This window comes from Hippoglossus hippoglossus, chromosome 14, assembly GCF_009819705.1.
Source record: "Hippoglossus hippoglossus isolate fHipHip1 chromosome 14, fHipHip1.pri, whole genome shotgun sequence".
Taxonomy (NCBI): domain Eukaryota; kingdom Metazoa; phylum Chordata; class Actinopteri; order Pleuronectiformes; family Pleuronectidae; genus Hippoglossus; species Hippoglossus hippoglossus.
The window spans coordinates 5035659-5055237 of record NC_047164.1 but is presented as its reverse complement, the minus strand read 5'-3'; the positions used below and the strand labels follow the sequence as shown (position 1 = coordinate 5055237).

At 42.9% G+C, this 19579-nt stretch overlaps 1 protein-coding gene across 2 annotated transcripts in view; it reads left to right on the top strand.

The window, feature by feature from the left end:
- grik1a (glutamate receptor, ionotropic, kainate 1a) overlaps positions 1-15736 on the top strand; it is a 35183-nt gene extending 19447 nt beyond the window's left edge. For both annotated transcript variants that reach the window (XM_034606352.1, XM_034606353.1), the window contains 8 exons: positions 3135-3251; positions 3572-3775; positions 4650-4873; positions 4952-5070; positions 6726-6943; positions 8760-8985; positions 12233-12483; positions 15207-15736. In XM_034606352.1, the coding sequence (XP_034462243.1) occupies positions 3135-3251; positions 3572-3775; positions 4650-4873; positions 4952-5070; positions 6726-6943; positions 8760-8985; positions 12233-12483; positions 15207-15374 (1527 nt within the window). In that variant the 3' untranslated portion in view covers positions 15375-15736. The remainder of the gene's footprint in view (positions 1-3134; positions 3252-3571; positions 3776-4649; positions 4874-4951; positions 5071-6725; positions 6944-8759; positions 8986-12232; positions 12484-15206) is intronic.
- Positions 15737-19579: the final 3843 nt, after the last annotated feature.

Here is a 19579-nt window from a genome sequence, read left to right as displayed (position 1 = left end):
TTTCCTTTGATTGACACACAAGTTCAGTGCTTGCTCCAATTTAGCTGTTAAATATATGCATTTCTCCATTAATTCTGGAAAAAACTCTGTCTGTTTGAGGCTTGTGTATCTGGAGAAGTGTTTATGTTATCGGCATCTCACTTGGCATGTGTATTGTTCAGGGTCAATTTGGTGCAATGTAGACACGTGATTTGTCGATATTAATGCATTTTAAATATGATAAATGAATAAACAGGTGAACAGCTCTTTGAGCAGCTGCAGTGGAGCAGCTTCAGGGCTCTGAGGACTGAGTCCTGCAGTCGGTCTTTACTTGTTGCTCCCTGTATACTGCCAGTGACTTCAGAAAGAAAAGCCATCAACACAAGCCAAACACAGGCAGGTTTAAAACGCTTAAACACAAGCAGTGCACTCGTTAAATCAATCCCAATAAATTAAATCGTTATTCCTTTGTCAGAGTGTAACGGCAAAGTCAAACAATAGCTCTGTTCTTGGCTTCATTTAATTTAAACACTTAAATGCCAAATAGTTTGTTTCGCTTTGTTTATCACCTTGAAAATTAATGATGAATAATAGCGTTGAAGAGTGTTGACTTCATTCCTCCCGTCAGACCGACACTTCCTCTTCTCCTTCGTCAGGCAGACGGGATGTGAAGTCAGACGGCAGCTGTCAAGGTGCAGAAGCAGTGATTTATACTGTAATTTTAATTCCATTCAGTGCTTTTAGCCCTGGAAACCGTCGCCTCAGAGGGAAAACCACATCAGTAGGAAAAAAAAATGAATTATCAGTCCGTAGCACTCGTGTTAGTTCTTGGGCACTGGAGTGTTAAATACTCTCTGAAGAGCACGATGGGACTAAACAAAGTGAAAGTCTCCGGGGGAATAAATTATTTTCTCTTAAAGTTGTTGACTTTCCAGAAATACGTTTTTTCCTCTTCCCCTCTCAGCTCTCTTGGCCCGGCTCCCTGTGTCTGCTGCTCGGCGGTAACGCTCTTCCAGGCCGATTTGGTTCTGGATGGAGAAGCGCTTTAGGATTCACAGATAACAATAAACTCCCAGCGCATGAGAGAGAGAATCGCTGTCAGTTTTTATAGCACACTTTGTTGTCGGGAGCTTCGCTGGTGCACACGATAAATTTGCAGGGATGGCACAGTAAATCCATGACTGAGGGATTTAGAAGATGATGACTGGATGCCATGCAGTTGTCCTGGGTTGTATTTTAGCCTTGATTTCATTGGCTTGGCCAGTTTTATAACTTAAACTTCAGTCTGTATAATCGTGCAGGTGATATTTCACACAGAGGAGGATATTTCCCAAAATAGTAACAGTTCTACAACATGAGCTCGATTACGTGAAGCTGCAGAGGCTGGAACCAGTCCTCCGAAAAATATTGTTCTTACTTTGTCCATTTATCTTTGAGATTGAGGACAATACAATTAATTAAGTCCAGCCCCATTCACTGTGTTGCTCATCTGCTGTGTCCAGAGATAAGACAGATTTATGGACTCCTGCAAAGAGGGGACCCCTCGCAAAAGTACCACAGAGGAGATATAATGTGCTTTTAGCGAGTTTATAAGTGAGAGCGTTTTCTATCCGTGTGACCGGGCGAACAGGGGAAGATAATGAGGAGTGAAAAGCATGTTATCTCCTCCGATAGGTAATCCCACATGGCTCTTTCTGGTAAAAATAAACTATGAAAAATAAAGATTGCACCTCAGCTTCGTTTAATAAGAGGAACCGATTCGCTCGGCCCCTCTTCCCCTGACGTGCACGCTGCTGCTTCTGACTAAAAATACACGCTCATTACCTCATGTTCACAGACTGAGCAGCAGAAGTAGGAAATCTGCTCTCGCTCGCTTGTGCCGCTTCAGCTCTGCTAACGATGAACCCTGATCGTTTAATGCCCTTAACTCTATCGCATCAGCGTCGTGAGCCCACTTGACGTTTGCTCGGCTTTTAACCAGTGAGGAGATTTGAAAGGGTCAAAAATCCAGCTGCCAGACGCCCTGCCCTAATCTGCTAACTGTCCGGATTATACGATTGAACCGGACACTCTCAGTCGCTCTTACTGTGGCGGCGCGGAGGTCAAACGCCAATGTTGTCTTCTGTTTACCCCTGATCCTGCTCTTCCTCCCTCAAACTGTCCCTGCCTGTGTGATTTCTAACTACTCATCATCGTACTGAAGTAGAGCTGCTCAATCTTTCTGTAAGGAATTTGCCTTTTGGGGTTCATGGTGTCGTAAGCGGGCCGAGTGTCCGTCTTCAGTTGGCGGCAAAGTCCGACTAGCAACATGAGACTTGAGTCTACGAACGCATTTTTTCACAACTTGCGACATTTTGCCTGATTAACAACCATCCACATGTGAATGCAGATAAATTTAAAAGTCAGCCACTGATGCTGCTCCTCTCCACACCCACTGTTCTGTGATTGGTCAAACTAGAAACATTCACATTCATTCACAGTAGGCATCTGTTTATTGAGATTATGTGCAACTAAACCTAATTTGATCATTTGATTGATGTATTATCACATAAGAGCCAAATAAGAAAACCCTCATAACAATACGTTTGGCATTTAGCTTAAAAAATTACAGACGGATTAAAAATTGTGAATTGCTCCTATTAAAATATAATAAAATATAGAGGCCACCAGAAGCCAATCTAAAGCAATAGTTCATCAGAAAGAAATGTTTCCCCCCCACCCCCCCCCCCCCCCACACACACACACACTTTTATTGTTTAGACTCTTTATATTGACTCTACATAAAATTAAGTTTTCGGCGCTTTGCCCAGAATCATCAGAGCAAAGCCGAGCGAAAGGGAAATGAACAGTGAACGGAGCAGAAGGTTGAAAAGGAGCCAGGAGGAGTCGGGTCTTTTCTAACCTTTACACTTCTGTTCGACGAATCAGAAAATACGATTAATGTGAAAAGAGTATTGGAGCAGTTTCAAGTTTCCCGTGAAGACTTCAAGTCTCTGGTATGAAAAATAATTAGAATATTCAATCAGCTTCTTCCCGTTAACAGCAGCAAGTGCTAGAGATGATACAAACATGGCTTTAATCAAAGTCCTCCATGGTGACTCCAGTAGCTGGTGTCAAACGTAACCTCCTGTGGTCCTGCTCGCTGTTCTCTCCAGATCGCTGTGTGGAACTCGTACAAGGGGATGAACCTGACGGAGAAGTCCAGCAGAGACAAGAATAACAACGTGACCGACTCTCTGGCCAACAGGACCCTCATCGTCACCACGATTCTGGTGAGGAGGAGGGAGGAGGGAGGAGGGAGGTTACACAGAGGGCAGCTCGGAGAGGAGGAGGAAGAGGAGGACATATGGGGATGGGTAGAGTGCAGATAGAAGGACATAAGAGGAAGACGCACTTAGAGAAGAGAGGGAAACAATAGGTGGTGTTGAGCTGTGGAAAACGGTTGCTAAGGATTAGAAAATAACACATATTTCAAGCTTAATTCTCGCAATTCACCTGCTTCTAACTGATGTTTAGAGACAAATTGTAACATCCTCTGTCTCTAACATGTGTTTCGTATGGATTTAAGTTCAGCGTGTTCTTTGCTGTGCAGGAAAATCCATATGTGATGTATAAAAAGTCCGACAAGGAGCTCGTTGGCAACGATCGTTTCGAGGGCTACTGTCTGGACCTGCTCAAAGAGCTCTCCAACATCCTGGGTTTCACGTACGAGGTCAGACTGGTGGCTGATGGGAAATACGGCGCCCAGAATGACAAGGGAGAGTGGAACGGGATGGTCCGAGAGCTCATCGACCACGTGAGTTCACAGTTAAAAACGAAATGTATGATATCTTCATCTGAAATGAGATAGAGTCAAAGTTATCTTTAAGTACTTAAAGGGGAATTCCAGCAATTTCCAACTGGACCATATGTTTATTATTGTAGATGTGTAAATTAATGGTGCTTACAAATACTATTGAAATCAGTCCAGTAGATTGTCCTGTGGGGCAACTGCGACAGTCCACTAAAAAGTACCTTTTATTACTTATTTTATTCTAATCTTTATTCAAGGAAATGGTATTTCTGCTTGAGCTCAAACTGTGCGCTCACACTCTGATATTTTGTTGCTCGGACAGATTTCCCCCGCGCTCCGGCTCCAGCTCTTCTCCTCGCGCTCACACTGCTCTTAAAACTGAAAGACCACGCTCTTGAATACAGATTAGAAAAAAACATCTATTCCCATGAGTCATCTCTCTGGAAAAATGAAGACAAACTGTGATTTCACTGAACTGACACATAATCGAGAGAAAAGTTGTCTGTTATTGAGTTTGCAGGTGGTAACAGATCCAGTTTGAGAGCAATGTCTTTATAGAGCAGTAGATTCAGGAGCGACAGTTTAATCAATGGTCGTTTGCACCTGTTGCAGCCTCGGGCTATAAACTAGTCTGTTGGTTATAGGTAATGAATGAAAACACTGAAATTCGTTCACTATGACTGATTAAATGTTCTCTGCTTTGCTCTTATTTACTTAATCACTCGTCCTGCAAATTAAAAATCTCAAATTTCCCTCCGTTAATTAGAGAAGAACATCTTTTAACAAGGTTTAATATTTGCTGTTGGGATATTGATGGTAGTACGATTGTTAGAAAAACGGAAAACAAATACTTGGACTGTGTCTCTGGGGTTTCCAGGTTGCGGACCTCGCCGTGGCCCCTCTGACCATCACCTACGTCAGAGAGAAGTCCATCGACTTCTCCAAGCCCTTCATGACCTTGGGCATCAGCATCCTGTACCGCAAACCCAACGGCACCAACCCGGGCGTGTTCTCCTTCCTCAATCCGCTGTCTCCGGACATCTGGATGTACGTGCTGCTGGCCTGCACGGGAGTCAGCTGTGTGCTCTTCGTCATCGCCAGGTGAGAGGACGGACTGATACCTGTGATGAGAAGAAGAAGAAATGAAATATTCAGTCTTCTTCTTTTGTTGTCTTGCAGGTTTACCCCGTACGAGTGGTACAACCCACATCCGTGCAACCCGTCCTCGACTCTGATACAGAACAATTTCACTTTACTCAACAGTTTCTGGTTTGGCGTCGGAGCGCTCATGCGGCAAGGTATCGAACTCACACTTAAAGAGATTATAATCTGTGTGTTTTTCTTTATTCTAGAGCTTGGCGTTTCAGATCTAGAGCAGGATTTATTGATTTCACGTTCATATTTTGTTCTGCTTTTTTACTCAGTTTTGCTTGTGCTCAGATGTTTTGTTGCTCGGACAGATTTCCTGTGCTCCAGCTCTTCTCCTTGAGCTCTTTTTTTCTCCTGCAATTGGATTTTGTTTGTCTAAAAAGTCTGTAAACATTCCCCAACCAATAGAATGCCTGGTGATGACAAATGTAATCATCCTGCCCTTGTTGTGGGAGCTTTACTTGCATTAACCCGCTTGAAGTAACATAATAATCAATATTTTAATATTGACTACTTGTATGTGAACAGGGTTGCTAAAGTAATATAAATTAGTTTGTCCATCCCCTCTAGGATGAAGCCAGGAGCATTTTCTGTTTTATTTCTCCAAAGGAGACTCCCGCTGGTCATGAGGTCAGAAAGAAAAATTTGTTATTGCAAGTTTAAAGTGTTCCCATCGAGCTGTAGAGTCTATTGACGTCTCTGTGCAGCAGTAAAAACTGTCCTGACTTTGAAAACTCTTCTCTAAGCTTTTTATTTCAAAACACCAATATTGGCCTCCTGTATTCTGCCCTCTGCGTTTAGCCTGGATTCAGTCCCCCTGAGTTGCGACCGAACGCTGCGAGCGGAGTCGTGTCGCGGTTCACGTGGACTTGACCTCCCTCCAGGCAGGAGATTTGTGCAGGATCAGTTTGATAAACTGACCGACAACACCACTGCACAACGAAAATGGCAGTGCTGATGAAATGTTGTGATTTTGCTGAAGGCAGGCCACATTTGTCAAGTTTGTCAGCTCCTCAGAAACGCATCGGTTTTGATGAATGACGAGACGAGAGAGTGAAGCTGTTATTGATGAAGCAGGAGCCTCTGCGTTTTCTTCATTTTGATTTCTGATCCGTAAACCAGGTTCCAACTATGTTGTATTTCATATTCCGCATATGTATTTGAGCTTTCTGTGGAACTGCATCCTTAGACACATTAAATGCCTGTTAAACTCCTGAGAATCTGAGGTGTAATTAATCATTTTCACAAACTGAGAAGCTATAAAAATTGGCACAAAACCTGGCACATTAAATGTGGCAACTTCATTCTTCACTTACATTAATCTTTTTTAATTTCCACTTTCTCTGCACAGAGAAGAAAAACATAAATCATGTTACTTATTATAATGTTTCACTTTTATATATTTTTCAACGTTCACTCAAATTGCTTTATATTTAGATTTCCTTTGTTTGTTACCTTAGTTTCTTTACTTTTCTAATTTTGTTCTGTTCAATTTGCTTTTTTGTTCAATTCTTTATTCTGAACATGTTGTGCAGAGGAAGAAAATAATCATATGAAGAGTTGCACAGTTTCATTTTTTATGCGGAGGTGAAAATCCAACTGTATTCGCACCATTTGAACCAGTGTACTTGATATGGAAGAATATTGACATTTTATTTAAAGAGGATCTACACATACGCAGCCATTGTGCATGATAATATCAACATTGTTCTTCCCCATCCAACCTTAATCCTTAATCTCTCTCTCAAACCTTTACATTTTAAGCTCTTCTTTAACCTTTTGTCCTCTATCACTGCTGTTCCAGGCTCGGAGCTGATGCCTAAGGCTCTGTCCACTCGTATAGTCGGGGGTATCTGGTGGTTCTTCACCTTAATCATCATCTCCTCCTACACGGCCAACTTGGCTGCCTTCCTCACCGTGGAACGAATGGATGCTCCCATTGACTCCGCAGACGACCTGGCCAAGCAGACCAGGATTGAATATGGGGCAGTGAGGGATGGATCCACCATGACCTTCTTCAAGGTAAAAAATGCTGGAGGCCCCCGAATGTTCCTTCCTAGAGCCGAGCTGTGTGGATTTTATTTCTGAGGCCGATGCTTATACTTATATTATGTAGTACAACATTTCTAATACTGAGGAATTGGCTGATATATACTGTATATTAATAGAATTGGCAATAATTCCCAAGATGTCATTATCAAACCCCCATGACCAGGAAATAGATGTTGAGGTTTGATATTTCACTGTTCAAACATACATATATACATACTTTATAAATAAAGAGAAAACACAAACATAAACACATATATATAACTTGAAAATGTAAACATAAATGCACATCTTCTTTATTGTGTAAAATAAAGGTTTTGATATCAGCATTAATATGAATGCCGATACGATCTGTCTCTGAAAGGCTCATATCGGCCAATCATATTAAGTTTAAGTATTTTAATCAATCAAATAATTGTCTTTTATTAAATGCAAGCAGTTAGCGTAGGTTTAGGGTGGAGGGCGGGTCGTCCACTAACCAGAACGTTGGCTGTTCGATCCCAGTCTTCCTCCTTCTGCGTCCTGAAGTGTCCTTGGGCAAGGCACTGAACCCCAAACTGCCTCTGACGAGTGTTCCAGCAGCGTGTGAGTGATGTGATGGACACAGAGCTGCACAGAGGTGCACTGTATGAATGAAACTGTGAAGTGCTTTGAGTGGTTATCGACACCAGTGATGTATAAATACAGATTTATTACATTCCTTTGTTTTGAGTCATCGTAAGCAGAGGAGCACATCATTCTGAAATGAATGTTAACATGTCTAAATATATATAAATATTAAAACTTTTGATGTTTTCTTAAGCTTACAAATGAAAAAAAGACGTCACCCAGGGTCAAGCTGTGTTTTTGTATTCAAGCACCAGATGTGAGTGTGACTCTGTGATTTCCATAAAAACCAGGAACACGTTAGTTCCCTCGACGTCTCATGCATCCTGTATCTCCAGTGAAAAAACACACAACAGTCTAAAGACAGAGGCAGAGAAATGAGCTTTGCTGAAAGGCTGATGCATCAGGAGGGAAGTGGAGACGAAGCCACTCAGGGCCACTCGTTGTTTGCCCTTTGGGGTGTCTGTGCCCAAGATAAACATGTGTTAACTTGTTAGTTTGAATTATATAATGTATCAGTGCCCTGATGTCCTCAGGCAGGCCCTGTCACACCCTGTCCCCCCCCCGCTGCCCGCTCTCGCTGCATCCTGGTGGCTCAGCGGGATGTGATCCACGAGGGGCTTTATCCTCCCAGATTGCAGCCAGTGATTACGACTAGGAGGAAGCAGGCCGTGTTGATGGCTCGAACAAATTGAATCAGCTGGAGGAGATTTAGAACACAGCTGTCCCATTTTGTGCAAGGAGACACACACACACACACACACACACACACACACACACACACCAAGACACAGTCCCAGTTGTGCACTTACTGTGCATGTGGTTATGATCGAATTTCATACATGATTGCAAAACAATGACTTTCACAACATTTTACAATTATTCAACCTTACACAGTTTTTCCATATTCATTTGTACTTATTAGGTATTGTAGTATTAGTACTTAGTAGTGGTATTCGTACTGTCTTACCTCACTAACTCACCAGCTACTTTATTGGAGCTTCCCTGCAAAAGTTTTTCACAGGATCGTCCTCCTAACCTGTGTGACACTAAATAAGTTGAATCTTAAAAAACCATGAATCTTAAAATACAGTGTAGTACATTGTTTGCGACTATATACGCAGCCATGAACACACATCGCATGCAAAACACTGCTTAACCCACTTCGGCTCCTTTTTTGCAGAAATCCAAGATCTCCACCTACGAGAAGATGTGGGCGTTCATGAGCAGCAGGAAGAACACGGCGTTGGTGAAGAACAACAAGGACGGCATCACGCGCGTCCTGACCACCGACTACGCCATGCTGATGGAGTCCACCAGCATCGAGTACATAAGCCAGAGAAACTGCAACCTCACACAAATCGGAGGCCTCATAGACTCCAAGGGCTACGGGGTGGGAACGCCTATCGGTAAGAAGAACGAGAAAGAGGTTTACTCTTCACTTCTCCAACAAACACTTGATCCATGAGTGTATATTTTTGTTTTGTTACTGTCGTGGATCAGAAATTAAACAAAAAGTGAAAGAATAGCCAAGACTCTTTAGTTGCTTAGTTTAGAAGTGAAGCTAAAACGTCTCAATCGCCTCCTGGTGGCTGACTACAGTATAGGTCATAATCCTTGCTTCCTCCATGTTAGCAAATGGGACATGAACCAAACTGAAGTCAAAGTGCATGTTAGATAAATGTTTCTCTAAAACGGTTGCCGTCATGTTTTCAGTTTTTCTCGCTTTACTGGTAAATTTGGTTTTAATTCGTTATTTGAGGGTATAAAAAGTTTTCATACTTACGACTCACGATGGGTTGAGTGCGTTTTATGGATTGGACCTCGTCAGCGTTCATATGTGAGATATTCTGGCTGAATTTCTGGATCTTTATATTTACAGTCCATGTTATTGATTCATTCTTTTAATTTGAACACACACTGACTCTGAGACACACTGTTTATAACTGTGTAAACTTTCTAGCATTAACTGCTTGTTCTCTGTGGTAGACTGCACCTGTTTAGCCTCTAAGTTAGTCAGGAGAGGCCGTAGACAAGTGTCCTGCACGGATCACATTCATACAAGCACTTCTGAGGATATTACAATGTACCGAAGGCCCTTTGTGACAATTGTGTGACGAGAATCGAATTTAAATACAACCTCCCACAAAGGACCGGCTTTTGTCCCGTAGATACCAACTTCAATTTATTCGGAATTTGCATTTCCTTTCTTCCGAAGTCGGGTACGGAGCCGCTATCGTGTTTCCTCGACATGCAAATGCACTTCATGTCGAAGCTCTGCCAGCTGCTCGGTGCTAACGCTCATGTGAGGTTCCAGGAGAGTTTGGTGGATTGAAGAACTGGAGCTGGATGCGAGTCAACCTGCTGGACCGTGTTTGCATGGAGGTTTACTGAAGCTCTACTTAACATCTTGAGTCTGCCTTTTGTTTGCTCTTCTCCTCTCTAGAGGTTTTTTAGTCTTTTTTTATGTTGTAATTTGTTTATTTATCTCCTTCCTGCTGCTGGTTGTGAGAGCCATGTTTTTTACTGGTGCGTAGCTCTGCCGAGGCCGAACCACTGTGCATATGATTGTCTTGTTCTTACACTAGAGGTATAAAAGAAAAATGTAGTGGTCTGACAACCCAAATGATTTATTCGTCCTAAATCATAGTCCTATGAAACCAATGTAAGACTATGTCCCATAAAGATATTAAAGTCATGCCAGATTTAGATTTTTATTTGGATCAGATTTTTTTTTTATGGAGATCAGTAAATTACTCCCTGAAAACTTTATGAAACTGGAGGAAACTTCCCTAAGATATTGAGGCTTCAAACCTCTCTGCAGCGGCCAGGGTTCGATTCCGACTTGCTGCCCTTTGCTCTCTCTCTCCCCCTGTCACGCTTAAATCTGTCCTGTCAAATGAAGGCAAAACATTTTTTTTAAAGCCCTAAATTGTGATGTTAAAGAAAGTCCACCTCAATCTTCATCCTCACCTAAATTGAATGGGTTCTCCACAGGTCCAGGCCCCGCCCCTTCACCATGTCTGGTGGAAATCAGTCCAGTAGTTTTTACATAAACCAGCAAACATATAAACCAAACAAGTGCAATTATAAATACAATTATCAGGAAATTGTGACATTTTTAAAAAGTTGAAGTTGAGTGGCAGAACTTTTGATTGACGATGAGTTGATCAGATTCAACTTCCTGCAAAGGATCTAATGACTAACCTCCACCTGAGTCTCAACTTCCTCTCACACCAGCAACGAGACCTTCCTTCGTTATTCTGGTGTTGCCTTCTCCCCTTCGGCTTCCGCTGTAGAAAACACTCTGCAGTGTTGAATATAATGATGTCGCCACCACAGGATGGAAGAACATCAGCTCTGCACACGGCCAATGTCCAGAGCCTCTGCAGAGAGCAGAGCTGCAGGTCCTGACCGGGTCCGGGTTGGTAATCCAGTTTCATGTTGAGCTGCACCGGGTTCAGCTCCCATCATTTGACTGTGGAGCCTCCTCTTCCTACTGGTCCGAGCTACAAGAGGAGGAGGGATCGTGATCTGAAGGAGGGAGACACCTGTGATGCATCTGTTACTGACTGTGTCCGACCACCCTGGTGTCACTCTGGTGAAACCACCTGCATGTCCATGAGCATAGTTCAAACCAGGTCAGGTGATGTGGCATTAAAACAACTGGAAAAATAACTATATTTAGCCGGAGGGAGACTGCAGGAGTCCAGCGATGGTATTATTAGGGACTGTATGTGTCTTAGTACCAGTTGTGACTTTTTTGCTTGTTGGTACATTTTACAGGATGTTCTCCACAGCACAGGAGCTCTGTAGTGCCTCTGTGTTCAGCTCTTTTCTCACCTGATCTGCAAGTGATCCTGGAAGTTGCAGGTTGTGTGATCGAAGAGACACTGTAGGTCTGAGGAGCTTAGAGCTGGAGGGTGGAGAGGCAGAAAGCTCTGCATCAAAGCTATTTAAAATGGTTTAATTTAATGGTTTAATAACTTCTTCACCTTTCCCATCTCACCTGGTCTGTGGTGAACATGATGCATATTGTGATACAACTGAATCCTGGCTTGTATATTGTATTAAGTCATGTCAAGCATATGGATTATAGGGCCCATAAACACAAATCCCACAATAGTTTCTACTTGCTTGTACTTTACAATCTACACAGGAAAAGACACAGATCTTTAATATAGTGCAGAGGTTAATGTTACAAAATAATAAACAACAAATGGGACATTTTATATTCTGAAGATATTTGTAGATTCATGATTCCTGTCACACCTGGTGCGGCTGTGACTCAGGTGGTACAGAAGGTTGTCCACTTACCAGAAGGTCATTGGTTCTATCCCCGGCTCCGAAGTGTCCTTGCCCCAAACGGCACCTGACGGGGTATGAATAGTGAAATAGAAAACATGCTGTGTGTAGAAGCTCTGTACGAATGTGTGCAGGAACAGTTGAATACCGCTCGTAATGTAAATACAGTCCATTTAGATACTTTCAATTCTCATCCAAGGCCTAAATATCAAAGGGAGAAAATGCTCATGCTTCCAAAACATTAAACAGAAAGAGCATTTAAAGGCATTCATCACAAATGACAAACAAGTGATAACCCATAATTGCTTTGTCTACACATGACATTACACTAATTGCCTTCCTCCTCTCCAGGTTCTCCGTACAGGGACAAAGTGACTATCGCCATCCTTCAGCTGCAGGAGGAAGGGAAGCTGCACATGATGAAGGAGAAGTGGTGGCGAGGTAACGGCTGCCCCGAGGAAGACAACAAGGAGGCCAACGCTCTGGGCGTGGAGAACATCGGCGGCATCTTCATCGTGCTGGCCGCCGGTCTGGTCCTCTCTGTGTTCGTGGCCATCGGAGAGTTCATCTACAAGGCCCGGAGGAACGCAGACATAGAGGAGGTGAGTGAGGGATGAGGAGCCGCTCGTCTTCGGCCGAGTGATGGCGACAAATGAGTGGATTAAAGGAAACTAGAAATTGTACTTTGGTTAAATCTTGGCAGCGCCACATGATGAACAACTGCACTTTTCCTTCATTTTCCAGGATTAATTTCTTTGCTTTGCTTTATCTTTGTCTTTTATGCCGTCTTTTTCTTTCTTTATTCATCTCTTTTGTGTGTTTCTTCTCCATCCCCCTGTTTCTTTGCACGCCGCCACCAGGCCTTTTGTTTCTTTTACGGGGTGCAGTCCCGTCAGTTTCAGCGACGTGGGTCCACCGCCTCCACCGGCACCTCTTTATCTACTGATTTGGAGAGCGGCAGGCTGCTGGGCGATGACACAGAGTAGCCGTGGCAGCACATTAGCAGCACACACACTCTGTAGACGATAGGTTTGTAACCAGGTGTCCTTCTCTCTGTGCCCCTGTTGGAAATCCCACCCTATACAGTACCTGCACCTGTCTCAGTCAATCCCACCCATCATTACCTCTACCTTCGATCCCCGCCCCTGGTGCCCACGTTGTCTCCCTGCAAAATGTCTGTTTCATGTGGTTAAACCCATTTGTGGTCTCTTTTGGTTTGGGACCATTACACCCATCCTGAAACAAGGCTCCTGTGATATTGAGGCAACACTTATTTATCCGATAGCATTAAAGGAGACACGTTCTGCTCAGGTTCATCATTTTGATTTGTCATTTCTTCTTCTTTAGGCTGCTTAACTCACAAAAACCTATATAACACATTAAATAAATTTAATATTGACCCATATTCAGGTAAATCAAAGAGACAAACACCCATTTGTTTTATTTTGATCTCAAAATCATTCCAGTTTTGAAAAACGTGGTATTTTTCAGTTCATATAACTGGTGGAGAGCTCTGCACGGCTCCCTTGGTGTTAAGCTGTTTTTCTTTCTTTTTTTTTTTTGCTTGCTCTGGATAAGTAGCCTTCTAATGCAAGCCCTGAAGTTTTGCCTCATTCATTCCAGTCTCAGCAGGCGTTTGTGTACACTTCAGAAGCTGACTTTGAACGCCTTCTGGGAAATCAAAAGATAGGGGAAAAGTTATTTGAATATTTTCCTCCTCATTACGCTCTTTGCTAGCCCGGTTTGGTTGGCTGGAATTTGGATAAGAGCGATGGGACAATCTGTGGAGTTAATGCGTCCCCCGACACAGATCCAACGCCAAGAGGAAAGTTATCATTTCATAAGTGACTACGAGGGGAAAGAGTCTCTGAAGGTCTGTACTGATTTTGCAATCTAGCCTTTAAATCTGTCTCTTATTGAGTTATGCCAAACATGAAATACTACAAAGAGCAGTGTTTTATACTTCTGTCATTGAATGATGTAAATCAGTGCACATTAGATAATAATGTCAACTGCTAAAGAAATGAAAAGGATTATCCAACCATCCATCATCCATCAATCCTGGAGCCAGATAAATAGGATGCCCTTCAATAATACATTAATTAATTAATTAAAGAGCAAAACAACAGTGTTTTTTATACAATTGGACTGCAAGATAATTACGTGTGTTATTAGGAAAGTAAATGAATTAGAAGGTCGTGCATACATCCGCCAAGGCCCCAACAATCCCCTCATGAAAACCACATTTACATTCACTAGATCCAGATTGTAATTTGCATTTGTCCTGTAAATGAGCCTTATTTCTCTCAACAAGATCCATTAAGTAATATTATTGAGAAAACAGTGAAAAACACCTAGAAATCCTGGATCTGCTGCCTTATCTGGACCTGCACCCAGATGTTATGGGTTCTTCCCTGACTCATACCACATCCTTCCACCAAACAAACAGACATATTAACCCGCAAACAATCGGACAGGGGGTAAAAACATAACCTCCTTGGCGAAGTTAATTAAAAGTTCAGGCTTGATTTGGCTCCTGTTAGATAAATCAGGTTTAGGTTTACAGTCCAAAAAACTAACAAAAAGCCCCAAACCAAAAGCAATTTACTCTTTGGTTTTTTTGCTTCTCCCTCAGTCTTTCAGGTCTGAGTCTTTCATGCGGTAGGATACCAGGTGTGGCGCTCTGCTGATACCGAGTGATTGCTGGGGTTTGTGGGAAAACCTGCGGGAAGCCACATTCATTCGAGAACCCTGAGGCGAAGCCCGAGGATGAAAGAGAGACACCTTCTCTGGTCCTGAAGCAAAGACCAGCAGATAAAAACGGGACGACTCGGTGCTGCGCATGCAAAACACACACTTTAGTGAGCGCACCGTTCGGAGGAGAACAAAATAAATATGACTGAAGATTGATGAGTTCAATGTCATTTATTATTGTGCGAAATCAAATAAAGCCTGAGGGCCTCTTTGGTAATTGAAAATAATTACCATATTATGAATTCGTAGCTGCCTGCATTAGGATATTGCACGGCAGACACTGTCCTTCATCTTTTGTCTGTGTAATTGGATTTTATGATGAGACAACAGAGTTTGCGTGTCTTTTTACAACTCTCGTCTTTTGTGGTGTTTTTCTGGTCGGACCTTCAGAGCGTCGACTGCTCACATTCAGCTGCAGGCAGCGCTGAAATCAAAATCTAATTATCTTTGAACTAAATTAGTGTTGTTTCCTCTTAATGCTGTAACTTATAATTCCCCTCCAAGTTCATAAAGTTCACAATGATTTTGGTTGAAACCTTCACCCAGGCCTTCCCCTGCTTCTCTTTGTCAGTGTGTGTCCTTTAGCGCCGTGATGGAGGAGCTGGGAATCTCGCTGCAGTGTTACAAAGGCGTCCGGAGGAGGTCGCGACCCCGCAGCGGAGCGAGGTCGGCGTGCGTCATCTGTCAACCCAAACGCACGTCGCAGAGGGACGGAGCGAGACGGGACTCCAGCACTTGAGCCTTGGATCTAAAAGACGAATGGAACACAGATCAGAGACTGTTTGATTTCTTTGTTTGTGGCCCAAGTTGTTCCCTCATCACCCCTGTGTTTACACCCAATGTGAATGGATTGTACATTATACTGTTGTTATGACGACGGAGAATGAAAGCTCTCTTTCTCTCTCTCTCTCTCTCTCTCTCTCTCTCTCTCTCTCTCTCTCTCTCTCTCTCTCTCTCTCTCTCTCTCTCTGTGTAAAATCCTTCACTGTTCCCTCATGGCTGTCGTTCACTGTCCTGAGTAGTTTGTAGAGTTGAATCTGCAAACTTTTATCGACACTCCCACCGTGTAATTGTACGACAACTTCACTGATTTTCAGAGTAAAGCGATTTTTGCATTTTTTTTAAAAACAGTTTTCCAGTTTGTTGTTGTTTATAGTCAGCTGGGTTGTGTGTGTGTGTGTGTGTGTGTGTGTGTGTGTGTGTGTGTGTGTGTGTGTGTGTGTGTGTGTGTGTGTGTGTGTGTGTGTGTGTGTGTGTGTGTGTGTGTGTGTGTTTGTTCTCTGGCAGGTAACAAAAAGTAGCTTCAGAGCCGAGTCCTGAGCCAAACTCTGGCCAGTGGAAAAAGAAAGATAAGGATGTTTCTAAGGAAAGTGAGGAACACACCTGCTGTTTTATAAACTTCAAATGCCAGCGTCACAGACATCAAACCACACACACACACACACACACACACACACACACACACAGCTGCACATAAACGCCTGTGATCATGAAATAAAGCGTTCAGAAAAAGGATGACACGTGAGGACGGAAATGACAAAATAAGAAATTTATAATTCTCAGGAGGTCAAAGACAAAACACAATTTCCTCGTTCCCACTTGTTATTTTTTCCTGGTTGCTGTTTACCAGTTTGAAAAAAGCCTGAGGCTTCTGCCACATTGAGTTTTGCTTCTCTTGAAGTTGTTGCCGTGGATGTTTAACAACTTACCTGCAGATGTCAAGCAATTCATGATTATGATGAATTATGATCACTAGATACAACGATATAAATACAACACATGCTCAATAACATGATCAATTAACAATAATTACAATTATACAACCATTTATTCATGTAGAGCTTTTATCAATGCTCATAAACCCTGAGACATAGACTAAAAATACAGAAAAACAAATAACTAGAAATATAAAAACTAGTATAGCACTCAGGAGAGCACATACATCCCTTAAATTCAATCAAGCTGCACCAAATTTCACACCGACTTGTCGATATCAGTCCTCTTAATATGCAAGATTATTTTTATCTCGATCCATGAATTATTCCTTGGGTAATTGTGCCCCAAGTCGGAATGATAAAGAAACGCAAAATCCTGGATCTGCGAGCAGACAAACAAGGCTCACAGTCCCCTTATGAAACCACTTTTAGATTCACTAGATCCTGATTTGTGTGCTCATCTTTGAATTGGATTCACTGTGGAAGAGGAAGCCAGTGGAAAAAAAGTATAAAAAGTCAGGTTTTCATGTCTATGAAAATTTAATTACAGTTAGATTTAGATGAAAACTACATTTAACTTGTTTTGTCTGCGTTTTAAACTCAATCTCAAACAAACACATTTAAACCAGGCGCATCCTTCACCTGACAGCGGCGTGTGCAGCACTTTCACCTCCGTGGTGCAGGTAATCAGAATGAGGAATGAAAATGCTCTCGGCACAATTAGCCGTGTGCGGCAGGAATGCAAAAAGCATTCATGGCAATCATCGCCGTCTGACTCACACACACGCTACTGTGAAGTGAACGCCACTCATCAGGACCTGCAGCAGAACAATCAGCTCGACGCTCCAGCGCCCACATACACATCAAGTTGACATCAGCTTGCAGCGAAACAAGCGAATGTTGTAATGACGTTAATGTTTTCACTGACGAGTCTTACATCAGATCCACTGTGTTCAGTGCTTCATGGTAAAGTAGAAGTTTGCCCACGTTTTTTCCTCAGGTTTGCTTTTGTCCACTGAACCTGACCTCGGGGTAAAAATAATGAGGAAGAAGCTCGTTGACTCTCTGCCACCTCTTACCCAACTTGTTTAATCTCTCCTCCTCCTCCTCCTCATCTCATCCCTCTCTGGGATCCTGTCCTCCTCTTACCCCTTGAGTCTTCCTCCTGCTTGCCCCATGCTCTGTCCGTGGACTGGACGTGTAGCATGTGTCCTTCTGGAAAAGCATTTTGAAGCCAACAAGTCACATTTATGACTTAAATGTGCACCTTACTGAATCAGGAATTGCGATTGGATTCTGCAGATATAATTGGCCCCTGTGTGTAAATTGTGGCCCCATTTATGGCCCCTGATTCAGAAAAATCCTACTGGTCCTTCCCTGAGTTTTATGGTGAGCTAATCCACACCTGGAAATGCACAAAAACAGAGTGTGACCGTCACCAGCCTTATTAGAAACTGTACAGAGAAATGGAAAGAAATCTAAATGTCAATGAAGCACCTCAAACATTAGATCGTGATACGAATCCTCAATAATGTACCTGACCTCTGATTCTTTTCTTTTACCGGCTAAACGCGGTGACATTTCAAACGGGGGACGAGCAATAAAACATGTAAATACTTTCTAAATGACTGGAGCCGTAGGTTTGGTTGTGACATTTCCCCCGGTGGATTGTGCGCGGCGGTTTGTGTGCATCCTGAGAGAATTGGACCGAGCTTTTCTTAATCTCCTCGTGTAATGAGTTTTTCTCTTTTTGGTATTCAGATTAATTCTGGGATTGGGCTCAGTCCCATGTAATAGCGTTTGGTTGTCTCTAATCTCCTAACCCCATAATTCTTAATCAAAACCAAAGGCAGTATTTTTTTTTATTCATTATCTAATCCGTCATGAATGAGGCCATGGATTACAACTCCGACCTTGGCTTTCTGCACAGCCGAGCAGGACTCTCAGCTGCTTCCTAACCTGTGAGGACCTCACCTGAACACCACGCTGCTGCAGAACTATGTTTGTCTTCACCTGTGTTCACGTCCTTGTGCGTTTCGCCCTCAGTTTTCCTCGAAACACAGGAGTCCGCAACCTTGGCCGGAGGTGAAGGAGACGTGGGCAGAGATAAGGGGATAGTGGCATCTGTCTGTTTGCTCCGCCGGTAAGACGGTCAGAGGCTGTGATCCATACTTATTCACTCCTGGAAGAGACGGAGGAAAAGGAGATTGAGGAGGAAGGATCCAGAGAAGAAGATGAGAAACAGCTGAGGGAGTCTGTTGTTGACATCTTTAAAATGCTAAAATGGAGCATTACTGAGTTCATGTGGAGGAAAGGTCAGGAAAGCGGTGAAGAGCTAAATTTAGACGGGATTTATTTTGACCACCTTGTTGCACGAACCCAGCTGCATTATAAATATATCTTGCAAAAGAAAAAAAACATATTTCTTTGTGGAATCGGTAGAATTCCTCTCAGACGTCACATTTAAATCCCTCGGACCTGTCAAGTCCTGTTCATGTGTCTCTCAACTGTAAATACGAGCACAGACGAAATCAAATCCAGACTATGACTCCAGCGTGAAAGAGTGGCAGACATGTGAGTGTGTCCCATCCATCACAATGAGATGAACAGTCTCTGGGGCTGATAAGCCAGGTCTGTGTCAACAGCCTGTCAATGAAGACAAACGAGGAGGAGGAGGACTCTTGGAAGTGCAGAGCGTAATTTATTTCTCCCTCTCTCTCTCTCTCTCAACCTCTCTCTGTGTTCCTCTGTGTCTCCCCCTCTTCTCCTGCCACCTGAGAGCCCGGCAGTAAATAATTCAGGGGGAATGCTGTCATCTGCTGGCGCGCAGGTGAAGTGGCCTCATGGATATAAAGCAACAGATCACAGCAGTAAATCAGGACATAAAAAACAACCCTGAGCAGTAACTCAGAGAGCCGCAGGGGCCGGATTTACGACGCTCCTCTCTCTTTTAAAACCATCCTCACGGGCTTAAGGTCAGTTAAGCATCATTATGATGCAGTGGAGGCCCATTTTAAATTCTGCTCATAAACATTGACGTCAGCCTATAAAGAAAGATGGAAGACAGCGCGAGAGGCCAGTTTTCAAATTGAGATCATGTGAACCGTTTTTGTTGGTTTGTTGGGACACTTGGGTTAAAATGCAAATTGTTGATCTCCAATTAGAACCAGGTATCTGCGAAAGAAAAGAAAAATACCTATGTTAAGTTAAAATGCTTCATTTAGATTAA